Consider the following 13,285-nt stretch of genomic DNA (forward strand, 5'->3'; position numbering starts at 1 on the left):
TATATGATTCAACTTGTTTTTCATACCTACAATCGTAGGATCATACTATTCTATTATAAGGATCGAGATTTTAACAATTTTATAGGTACAGTCAATTTGAGAAGACCAGCTGATAAACAAAAAATAAGTTTTTTAAACTTTTCCCAAGTCGTCATCGGATCCTAGTTTTTGATCAAAGGATATCTTGTTTCAAATGAAATGGTTCATTATTCAATGCCCTTGTATTGGATGGATGAATGGTTTCTAAACAAATATAAAATCTTATTACTTACTAGAACTTAAGTACGATCTCCTTCAACAAAAACTTTCCAAACTAAAATAAAATGTTAAAAGTAATAAACATGAATCACAATTTTCTTACAACCATTTCTCTTATTACAACCATATAGAATTCTTTCTTTCAAAACACTCATATAAAAAAACAAAAAAAAGAATTGCCACCTTAAGTTAAGGTCATAAACAGTTAATACAGAAGAAGCCGATAAACTAATTTTCAAGTAGTGCTAACATAGCACCACTAGAAAGAATTAAGTAAACACATCCCAAAATAAATTTAATTCTAGAATAAGGAAAAAAAACACATCTCTAAACTCAAATCCTCATACCTTCTCAAAGAGGCTGTGTATGGCGACCTATGGCCTTCCCACACACCCGCGCATTCTTTGGAATCAGAAATTCATCTCTAATCGACCCTGAATTTGTGTACACACGTAAGTAAAAATGTTCTCCGAGGTATTGTCTTGCCCAAAATTTCGTCCTCACGTTCCACATTCCCACGTATGTTATCAAGTCCAACATAAAGTATCGACCATGATTTTAGGTACACCTGGATTGTACTCCATGCAACTCCGTCTCGAAGGTTGTAACCTGCCCTGCTTGCTTGTGTCCATTCTTTTTTTTTTCATAAACAAAATTAGCATATTTCATATTTGACCTAATTCAGAACAAAAAAAAAAAGTCAACGACTTACCCGACAACAAAGAACTGATAGCCATCGATGTGATAACTTAGAACAATATCGAAAGGGTTTTCAAATACAATCTCAAAAAAAGCTCTGTAATAAGCTCTTATAACCAACATGTTTGTATAAATTTCGCCGCCAGTGGGTCTATCAAAGATGCTTCCGATGTGGAAAACACCTTCGATGTTGAAATAATCTGCGAGTTTGAGTCGGTGTCATTAGATGGTTTAAACGAGACACTGTTGATTCCATATCTTTGTTTTCCACCAACTTTTCAGCAGAGCTTTGAAGAACAATGGTGCGGCTGGTGTTTATCATTCTGTAGTGGTACGTGTGACATCCCCAAATACACGGCCAGAAAATACCGATTTGTTTATGCTTTATTTGAAAATCAAAGTATATTTTTAAAGAAATATAATGCGAAATTTGTTCCCAAAAAAAATATGAAAAAGAATTTATCAAAGCATTTCCGTAGAAATGTATTATATTAAAAACTTTGGGATATCATTGTTAATACAGATCAAAAGCATAACCATAAACAATATATGCATTATAATATCTATTTATTCTAGTAGCCTATAATCCCTTGATCTCTCATCAGATCATAACTCGGGTGCTCTCTTTCCACTACCTGTATATGAAAAACTGAGTGGGTCAGGCTTGGGAGCCTCGTGAGCACATAGGGTTTTCAACCCGCAATAAATAAGTTTATTAATTTCATCAACCAACAATAACCCAATTACCCATTCCCGTTATCCTCACTTTACGTCCCTAAAACACTTATCGTAAGGGATCTAGCCTAAGGATTCTCATCGGGATGGACACTATTGCTAAGGGGTTTCCTCATCAATAAATATCCGTAAGGCAACTATGAGGGGGATAGAGTACACCAGTGAACACATCGTTCACAAACACCTACAGGTTGCGGGCCTGCTAGCGTTCCACTTGACTGTCTAGAATAGTCCGTGGTTGTCATCTATACTTTGCTAGATGACTGGATCAACAACAACATCGAGGCCTCTCATCATTTTATTTCATCACACACCAACTATTTCATCTACCCATGTTTTACCCCAACATATTTGAAGATATAAAATACATATACAGTTTAAATCATTTACAACATGTATAATAGTGTTCGTCTAACATAGATAACAAGTATACAGACAATATGCACACCTAGCATGCAATTTACATAAAATACTTCATATCTATGCGTAAGATGAAAATAAATATGAACTCACTTTAGTAGCGGGAGTAGATAGAATCTAAAAACGGTCAACGGCTCGTGATCGTCGTGCTCGGGACGCGGAACGGCTTCAGAAAACGAGAGAGAGAAGGAAGATTTGGTGTAAGAAGTGAATGAGGTCGAACTTGCTATTTATAGGCTGATTTCGGCCCATTCACGTCGTGAGAACTCATTGCTCACGTCGTGAGCCATGGATGAATCACCTCGTAGCTTCGACATATGCGTTCTAGGCTTGAATAGTGTCTGTTTGACTCATCACGTCGTGAGAATTCATTACTCACGTCGTGAGCTTGAGTTATCGTTCCTGTAGACTTCTAGCTTCGAAATGTGACTTTTTGACTCCTCACGTCGTGAGTCCAGTCAATTTAGGGTTCCTGACACGTGTCATGCTCTTAGACAGCTATATCTTCGGAAGGTCATAACTTTTGCATACGAACTCCGTTTTTGACGTTCTTTATATCCACGCGTAGGTGGAGATGTAATCTACAACTTTCATTTAGACTCATAAGGACAAAAAGTAGTTTATCATAAACTAACTTTTTACGTTTCCCAATGTCGTGCCGGTTTTGACGCGAAACTTCGACATGTCATATCTTCTTCGTTATAACTCGGATTTCGGCGTTCTTTATATCTCCGGAATCCTTGTCCCGACCACTACAACTTTCTTCATAGATATTGGACCTATTTATTATTTTATTTTTGACGCTTATTTTTATTTTTAACTTATTATATCTTATAATTAAATATAAGGCACATAAAATCACATAAAATCACATAATATTCAAATAATTCCTATTTATTATTAAAATGTAGGTTATAAGTGTTGACCCTAATACACCATTAAATTAATGCTTATCCTAGAAACACGAGCGTTACAGTACGAGCCTTGGCGGTTGGGCCTGAGTCCGCTAGCGGTGAGGTTGGTTCTAATGGATCGGGCTTGGTTTAAGGACCATTCGACTTGGATTGTAAAATAATTCAAATTTATTCTTAATCCTTATGGATTAAATAATTATCTTCAATTAAACAATTAATAAAATAATTTAAATTTAATCTGAATCCTTAACCCCTAATTTTCGAAAATTAGGGTTAAGTTTATCAGGTTTGATTATTCAAAATTTAATAATTAAGGGAACAAGATAAACCTTAAAGGAACCCCTCATTTTTCAAAAATAGGGTTAAGGAGGCCAAGGTTTCAAGAAACACTAGCAAAGTCGAAAATGTCATAGGCTAGGGTTTATTTTCGATAAACCCTAATTCTTTGATCTATTATTTTATGCACAATCAACAGAAAACTATGACTTTGATACCACTGATGGGTTATCTAGGTTATAAAATTTTACATGTGGCGGAAAAACACTTAGACCCTTAAGTTCACATGCACCCTTGAAAGGATCTATGTTTTCTCTATTGATAGCAAGTAACTATGAATATCAAGAAACCCTAGGAGAGAGGCTATGTGATCAAAATTCATATAAAATTGGGGTTACATACCTTTTGATTATTATTGCAAATAAATAAAGTAGAATCATTCTTTAAAATCTTGAAAATCTAGCACCAAAGGAATGGATGCCTCTAATGGCTTGTACCCAAAACCCTAGTAGCAAGAAGACTTGAGGAGAGAGGAGGCTAGAGCAAAATTTCGGCTTTATGAAGGCAAGAAGGAGTGGATGAAAATAATAAGATCCAGGAAGGGGTTTATATATCCGAATGAAACTTGAGGCCAAAGCTAGGTTTTTAGGATAAGGCCCAGATCAATTAATATAATAATTAAGCTACCTTATTTCCTTATCCTAAGCCTTATGAACGAAAATTTTTGGTTATTCCTAGCCAAATTTCGTTCACCCCCATCCCATGAGGCTCTAGAGTTTTTCTGCTTTAACTTTCAATAAATAACTAAGCAGTCCCTCCACTTTTAATCAATTCAATTAATCCCAAAATTAATTCCAATTAATTTCTAATTAATTCCAAATTAATTATTATTATTTCTTATTAATATTAATCATATAATATATTAATAAAATATTTATTATAATTTATTAATCATATAATATATTAGAAATTCAGCTTCTTCCTCTAAAAATCATTTTATCCAAATACTAGTTTTGAAGGCAACCCAAAAAAGACTTTGCTTCTAATTACAAGAATATACCAATTTAGTTACTGGCTAGACACCTTAATCCAACATTATATACGTGCTGACCAACTGGGTCTTATTTGTTGTTACCCTGTTATGTGTTACTGTGTGTATTGAGACTTCGGGTAGTCTCCAGGGTTGATGATAACCCAGAGGGCGTGCTGTTTGCCCACTGAGACATCAAGTAGTCTCCAGGGTTTTCGATAACCTACAGGGCATGCTGTCTGCCCACTGAGACTCCGGGTAGTCTCCAAGATTGTTGATAACCCATATTTATTATTTCTGATGTGTTGCATGTGATATTTGGGGGAACTCACTAAGCTTTGAGCTTACGATAAATGATTTTAGGTTTCTTATATCAAAAGAGGGGCACGGCTCGATTGCATTGCATTTATGGGAGTTTTGTGCACATGATAACTTTTGAGGATACTTTGATAAATGCTTTGAGTTAAATTGTTTTATCTAAGATGTTCGTAGTTGTAAATTGAATAACCACTTAAATTTTTAATTGAAAATTTTGGGTTGAAATTTGGAGCGTTACACAAACTCTCCCATGATTGAGCATGTAATGGGAACTCGAGCCTCTACCTCTTCCTTTAAGCCTAAATCTTTCACTGCAACTAAATATCTCCTGCCACTTGACTCTTCTTAGATTGAACCCAAAACTTTCTTACATTCTACAAAGATACCTAATTGGAAACAAGCAATGGAGTTATAATTTGATGCCTTAATGTTTAATAGGATTTGGGAACTCGTTCCCAGACCTTCTGAACCTGATATTACGGGTTGTAAGTGGATTTTCAAGATTAAGAAGAAACCTGATGGTGTCGTTAAACGCTACAAAGCACGATTAGTTGCAAACGGATTTAGCCAAGAAAAAGGTGTTGATTATTTTGATGCATTCAGCCTAATTATCAAGCCTACAACAATCTGACTTGTTCTAAGTATTTTTGTCACTCATAGTTGACCTTCTCGTCAAGTGGGCATCAACAACGCCATCCTAAATAGTGATCTATGTGAAACTGTTTACATGGATCAACAACAAGGATTTATTGCTTATGATCTTTCCACACATGTTTGCAAGTTTAACAAGGCTCTTTATGGACTTAAACAAGCTCTAAGAGCTTGGTTTCAAAAGTTACAAAAGTCGTTGATTTAACAGGGATTCAAACCTTGCTTTTCAGATTCATCTTTCTTCATAGAACAACATGGTTCTGATGTTGTTTATGTCCTTATTAATTTTGATGATCTCATCGTTACAAGCTCTAATTTCTCAAACATCGATGAATTTTTCAAATACCTTAATTCTATATTCTCTTTGAAGGATCTAGGTGATCTTACTATTTTTAGGTATTGAAGTGCATCGCTCTTCGTCCTCTCTTTTGCTATCACAACAGAAGTATATTTTATATCTTCTTGAAAGAAGCAAAATGGTGGGAGCTAAACCTATATCCTCTCTAGTAGAACCCGGCTCCAGGTTGTGTGTGGGTGGTGATCCTTTCACTGATCCATACTTATACCGTAGCATTGGTTTTGGTTTATGTTATGTGATCATTACTCTCCCTGAAATTGTGTATATCGTAGCATTGGTGTTGCTTTATGATATGTGACCATTACTCGCCCTGAAATTGCGTATTTTGTCAGCCGGGTTTGTTAATTTATGCATAGCCCTTCTGAGCATCATTGGGCAGCAGTTAAACGCATCTTATGTTACCTTAAGGACACTATCAATGTTGGTTTGATCTTTCATCCATCTAAAGACCAGATTGGTTTGCTTTATTGATGCTAGTTGAGTATCTGATCCTGATGATTGCCTTTCTCAACATGGTTTCTCTATTTACTTTGGAGGAAATTTAGTCGGTTGGTCATCCCAAAAGCAAAATGCCAGCATAACTTATTTAGGTTCAACAACTTGTAAAAGAGATGACAAGTTTCGTGGATGGTCTACCTATCGTTCTTTGCGACAACCTGAATGCAACCTTTTTCACGGCTAATCCGTTCTTTCATCAATGCTCCAAGCACAATAAACTTGATTATCAATTTTTCTGTGAACAAGTTCAATCTAAAGAGTTAGTGGTTCCCTATGTTAAGTCGGTTGATCAAATTGTTGACATTTTACCAAGGTTGTTGGATCCTCTCGTTTCAAGAATTTGAGGCAGTAGTTGTTCTTCTGTAATCTGTCATGAGCTCGCAGGAGGGTATTATTATACTTTTACAATTCTATTTTCAAGATGAATATTTCTTGTCTGTATCTTTTATTGTGACTGATTTCATCAGTGATTGTAACCGGTTAATTTGCAATCACTATCATAGTTTCTATAATTAGCTTTCTTCTCCTTGTATATATATCCCTTGTAAATGAGATGTAAAAAAGACAACTTTTCTCCAACCTTATTAATTTATATTTATAGGGAGGAACCAAAGAAGGTAGTTTCTAGGGTTACACTTTTGAGAGTCAAATTGACTAATAGGATAAAGTAATTCAAAATTTCAAGCCACAGTAGGATCTGATCATTCCACGATCCCACAAATGATTTAATGATCTTGAATGTGATATTTGGATTCAACAGAAAATGTGATCCTTATATGATCTAGCTCATTTTTTTATGTCTATGATCATAAGATTGTATCCTAAGATCAGGATCGAGATTTTGACAATTTTATAGGAACAGTCAATTTGAGAAGACCAACGGATTAGTAAAGAATAAGGTTTTTAAACTTTTTCCAAGTCACCGTATCCTATCCTAGTTTGATCAAAGGATATCTTGTTCTGAATGAAATGGTTCATTATTCCATGCCCTTGTATAAGGGTATTGGATGGATGAATGGTTTCTAAGCAAATATAAAATCTTATTACTTGCTAGAACTTAAGTAGGATCACGTTGAAAAGAAACTTTCCAAACTAAAATAAAATGATAAGGTTATAAACATGAATCACAATTTTCTTGCAACCATTTCTCTTATTACAATAATATAGAATTCTTTCTTTCAACACACTCATATAAAAAAAACAAAAAAGAATTGCGACCTTGAGTTAAGGTCATAAACAGTTATACTAATACAGAAGAAGCCGATAAACTAATTTTTCAAGTAGTGCTAACATAGCACCACAAGAAAGAATTAAATAAACACAACCCAAAATAAATTTAATTCTAGAATAAGGAAAAAAAACACATCTCTAAACTCAAATCCTCATACCTTCTCAAAGAGGCCGTGTATGGCGACCCGTGGCCTTCCCACACACCCGCGCATTCTTTGGAATCGGAAATTCATCTCTAATCGACCCTGAATTTGTGTACACACGTAAGTAAAACTGTTCTCCGAGGTATTGTCTTGCCCAAAATTCCGTCCTCACATTCCACATTCCCACGTTGTCAAGTCCAACATAAAGCGCCGACCATGATTTTGGGTACACCTGGATCGTACTCCGTGCAACACCGTCTCGCAAGTTGTAACCCGCCCTGCTTGCTTGTGTCCATTCTCCTCCATCCATTCTGTTTTTTCATAAACAAAATTAGCATATTTCATATTTGACCTAATTCATAACAAAAAATAAAATAGTCAATGACTTACCCGACAACGAAGAACTGATAGCCATCGATGTGATAACTGAGAACGATATCGGAAGGGTTTTCAAATACAATCTCAACAAAAGCTCTGTAATCAGCTCCCATAACCGACGTGTCTGTATAAAGTCCGCCGCCAGTGGGTCTATCAGAGATGCTTCCGACACGGAAAACACCTCCGATGTTGAAATAATCCGCGAGTTTAAGCGGAGTGTCATCAGATGGTTTAAACGAGACACTGTTGATTCCATATCTTTGTTTTCCACCAACTTGTCCGGCGGAGCTTTGAAGAACAATGGTGCGGCTGGTGTTTATCATACCGTAGTGGTATGAGCCTTGTGGGTTGGGGCGGGGTCCGCTAGCGGTGAGATTGGTTCTGATGGATCGGGCTTGGTTTAAGGACCAGTCGACTTGGATTGTGGGCCCGCCAGGGATTGGGCCGGAGGGTTGTCCGGCGGAGTTGGCGTAGTGGAGGACGCCCGTGGTTGTAAGAATTGGGGTGGTGAAGCGGGAGGAGACGACAATGTAGTAGTCTTGACCGGGTTGATCTGCAGTGATGAGTACGGAATAGGATTGACCACAGTGGACGTCTAGGGAAGAGTAGGTTTGTTGGACTGTGTGTGTTCCTTCTACTTCTACTAATTTCATTTTGTGGTTTTGGATTCGGAAGTTGAGGGAGTTTTGTAGTCCCACATTTGAGATTCGTAATCTGTATGTTTTTCCTGTTTGCCATGATGACAACAACGTTAAAAACTTAAAATCATTAAAGATTAAGGTTTAAATGCTCAATGTTGATTGTTGAATTAACAAGTAGTAGTGATAATTACCTTGTTCGACAGCGAAAGAGGCGCCACCTGGGCCACGTCCGTTGATGAGAATGCCATCGGGGAATGGTATCTTGTGACCTCCGTCTAGAACTGTTTTCAAGGTCTGCAACAATTAAAATAAATTTGTTATGGATAATGTGAAATTAATATGGTATATTGGTAAGTTTTTAGCATCTAAGTATTCATTTAATATATTTACATGAAGAGGTTAACATCCTATTTGGCCAATGAAGTATCTCCTTTGTCGTCGAATAAAAAGTAAATGCATTTTATCATACTAAATTTTAACCAATTATGACATGGTATAGCAAATACAATAAGTTACAAAGTTTAAACATGCGTTAACTAATATTTTATTATATCTAATATTTATTTTTTATTATTTTGGCCCATATTTGAACTTTGTTACGACATTTGTCCAAACAAATTTTACGAATTTGTCTCAAACTTAGTTTGTCTTATAATTTTTTATAACCTTTTTTTTTTCAATTTCTACTTATGTTTTGTTATGTTTAGCGCATTTATTTAAGTATTTTAATAAATATTTTCATTTAAATTTCTACTTATGTTTTTTTTTTTCAAATTTAAACACCACAAAAAAGAAAGGATGTTTGTCATTAATTTTGGAAAACAGAAAACCAATTTAAAAAATTACAAACAACAGTTATAAATTTTAAAAAGATATGCCTTAAACAGATGCGTTGTGTTTTACAAATTTTTTATAAATATTTTTATTTTCCAACTATATTTAAACATGAAAAAACAAAAAGTTATAAAAAGTAACAGAAAATTTTTGGAGCAAATTGTAAATACCCCTAAAATAAATGATTCTTTATTTGTTATAGTAGGTCAAAAATATAATAATAATAACAATAATAATTTATGTTAAATATTGAGTCGGTGGAATGACAAACCAACCTACAAACGTCAAGGCAGAAAAATGACAAAACTATGAAAATGTGTGGGTCTAGGCTGGAGTTTGGCAATCAGCTAAATTTGCACATGGCTCATGTGAGGTTCCACTTACTCGAACCAACATAGTGGCAACTTAATAGTATCAACTTCATATATATTGCTATCGACAATAAACACCCCATGTGAATTATAATACAATGCAAAAGCGACAACTATAACTCACCACTTTCTTACTCCTACCTAAAAAACATTTATTGAGATAAAAGCACTATCCATAAAACATTAAAACACATCACCTTTTTATATGTAATAAATAGCACGTTGAGTTGAGTATAAATAAACAAAAGTTTGTTCGAAATGGAAATAGATGTAGTAATAACTAGTTATAATATTGATGGGATTGCATTTAGTGCAATAATTTTCAGATCTTGCTGTGAACCAACTGTCTAGAAGAAACTTTGGTGGGGATCTAATTGATTTGTTATCTATTTGAGGTAGTGGGACCCAAAATTTGTCTTTTAGGCTACAACAAGGTTGCTATATATCAAAAGTGAAGGGAGTCCAGCTGTATACAAGACTGTAGTAGGCCAGTCTTATTAAACCGAAAATAGTAACCATGGTTACCGACGATCGACCTACTCTTCATATTTCATAACTTCATACCGGTTATTATTTTATTTTATTTTATTTTATATTTATTTACACGTCAATAAATTTTATGTCCACTTAAATTATGTCACATGTTAATAAATTTGCTATTTTCAACGTTTAAATGTTCGATGATTACAAAATATACCAAAAGTGATATGTGGTCCAATTGATAATGATATTTTAACAATTTGGCATAAACTTTTAAAATATTCCGGAAAAAAATCATTTTTTGCAAAATACGTAATATAATCATATATTGTTATGTAGCTTTATGTCAGTAGAAATAATTTATGTAATTTTATAGAACCCCAAACATCGAAAATGATTTTTTTTAAAACCCGAAACGAAGTGAAAAGAAAATTAGTAGAAAATATTTGTATGGAGATTTTTTTAGTAACGCGTGAAATTACCCTTCCCCCAAGTAACAGCGAGTTACGCAGTCTACAGAAGTTGACCAAAGAACCAAACCAAACCATAGTTAATGCAGACCAAACCAAACCAAACCTTAGTTAATGCAAAAACAGGACCATTGCCAATTAATAAATAAAATAAATACGATGGGGGCTAGGGTTTTGACTTTTTATAAGCGAAACAACTTTTCAAATCAAACACTTTTCATAATCGCAAAAAAGATAAGATTTTAATTAAATGAAAAGGATTAGTATTTAGGTATTTACTTACAGTGTGGTTAGCTTTGTACCAATCTCCGATAAGAACTGTATAATCTCCGGCCGGTTCATCAAAAGGAACCGGAATTCTAGGCCGGCTTAAAATCCGGATACCTCCAAAACCGCCGGCAGCTTTGTGAAATGCTAAAGAAGGAAAATAGTAAAAACTTCCAATTTGATCCTTCACTTGAAGGATATATGTGAAGTTTTTACCCGGTGGAATTGGACACGTGGTGCCAAATACCCCATCTTCATAAGAATTCCTTCTTTGTTGAACTCCATTCCTACAAAATCAGTTATTTTGTTTTTCAATAAAATAAAATGGAAAAAGAAACACCTAAAATAATTAAGTACAAAAAAGAGGAAGCATATTGACATATTCTAATGAGAATTTAATTGTAGTATTTTTTTTTTTACCGAATGACGAAAAAGTCACGGAATACGAATTTGTTAGTTTCACGTGCGATTGCAATTGCAAACACGGGAGCACCGAATCTGACCTGTTTCAAGTACTGTTTTGAATTTTTGATGATTTGTGTTTTAAAAGAAAAAAACAAATTAAAGAAAATAGTACAAATGACTATCTTAAAATGTGAGCCAATTTATAATGTTTCCTTTTTGTGGACCCAATATGATTTTATGAGGCTGTGTCGAAAGGATCTAATTGGCAGGCATTATTTGAATTATTTGAAAATTTAATTTTTTTGGTGTACTTGAATTATATAGCAAAAATAACTAGAGATTGACCAAAAATAAACCTTCAAACTTTGTCTGTGGAAAGATAATCATAGAGTAGATTGGATTTTAACTAAATCCATTAAAGAAGGGTCAAAAGTTGGAATACACACGTACACTTATGATAAATCATATGGTTCAATAATAGATTTGAATTAACGTAACACTAATGGTGATAAATATAGCAATCATAATCTACCAAATCTTTGAAAACAATATGCAAAGTTGTTGTATATGGAAACAGATATTTAATAAATATAATATAGGAAATGAATAAAAACAAATTGTGGTATTTTTTATGGTATTGATTAGATTACCACCAGATCATGTCTATTGATAAAAATAATCAAAAAAGTTAGAAATTCTTGAGAATAATTTAACTTTTAAAAACAGAATATTTGCATGTTTTTCTGAACTCGGATTTTGTAAGAGAATGTGCAATGGAGTTTTTTAGCATATTTATTCAAATTATAATCAACACTTTTGAATACTAAATCCTTAATTTTGTAAGAGAATATGCAATGGAGCTTTTTAGCATATTTATTCAAATTCGAATTGCTACAGTTAAAAGCACACTGTTTATGCTCCATAAAATTAAAAAAGGAATTAATTACCATGAGACAAGAAAAGGCTCAGTTAAGCTGTTGAAGACATTGATAATGAGATTGTCATTTGTAACAGAGTGAATATCAGGTCCAGGAAACTGTCCATTGATCAAAATCCCCTGCACTCACACACAACAGAAACACAGTTAGAAAATCAACCGCCATTGATTTGATGATTGATGAGTTCTAGTTTAGATCTAACGACAAACAATTTGAAATCAGGCAAATCTAACTTCGAGATCCGCTTCATAACGCAATGATCGATGAATTAGAACACGAAAAACGTAAGTAAATCGACAATGAGATGATTGATGAACCTGTTGACGGACTCCGAGAGGATAAATATCGCCGTACGTAACATTCCAGTTGAAGAACCTGTACGGATCTTCGGCGCCGGCGATGGCGAGGAGAGCAGCTCCGACGGCAATGCAAAGCGCGAAGCTTCGCGGCATGATTCTGATCGGTGGGAAAGATGGAGGGGAGGAGAGGGAGTAAAGTGTAGGGAGATGGGGAGAGGGTAGGAAAATTTAAAGTGCGGTACAGATAGAGAGAGAGGATGAGTTGTGTCTGCCGACTGATGGAAGGGGTTTTGAGAGGGAAAAATATTAGATTAAAAAAATGATTTCACAAATGCAAATGCATGTGGTCGCTATTGTTTTTCTTTTTTTTTTTCGGTGGAAATTATTGATTGTTTGTTAAGAATATTAAGGAATAGTTTTAAATATATTAATGTGATTATATTTTTTATATTAGATTTTATGTTTTAATTTAATTGATACTGTTTTACTGTTTTGTTAAACTGTAATTCTTAATTTCATTGGATTATGGAATAAGAAAGAGGGTTACCGTAGTTTTTTATAAATTAATTTTTTAAAATGTATTAAAGTTGTCAACTAAATTTTAAAGACAAAATTGCAAAAATGTCCCTGTTGTATGCATTTTTTAGGTTTTTAGTCCAAACCCCAACTTTT

General features: G+C 34.2%; 1 protein-coding gene and 1 pseudogene across 1 annotated transcript; both read right to left on the bottom strand.

Moving 5' to 3' along the window:
• Window positions 1-424: 424 nt before the first annotated feature.
• Window positions 425-3,373, bottom strand: LOC145075693 (L-ascorbate oxidase homolog; annotated as a pseudogene).
• A 3,914-nt stretch (window positions 3,374-7,287) lies between these two features.
• On the bottom strand, window positions 7,288-12,892 carry LOC145074852 (L-ascorbate oxidase homolog). Its single transcript, XM_079021177.1, has 6 exons — window positions 12,632-12,892; window positions 12,324-12,433; window positions 10,988-11,258; window positions 8,741-8,843; window positions 7,921-8,635; window positions 7,288-7,841 (listed from the first exon to the last, which is right to left on the bottom strand). Exons 1-6 carry the CDS (start codon window positions 12,764-12,766, stop codon window positions 7,550-7,552), a joined length of 1,626 nt encoding a protein of 541 aa, XP_078877303.1. The 5' UTR covers window positions 12,767-12,892; the 3' UTR covers window positions 7,288-7,549.
• Between the last annotated feature and the right edge of the window lie 393 nt (window positions 12,893-13,285).

Source organism: Lactuca serriola, chromosome 9, assembly GCF_051521515.1.
Source record: "Lactuca serriola cultivar US96UC23 chromosome 9, Lser_US96UC23_V15, whole genome shotgun sequence".
NCBI lineage: Eukaryota > Viridiplantae > Streptophyta > Magnoliopsida > Asterales > Asteraceae > Lactuca > Lactuca serriola.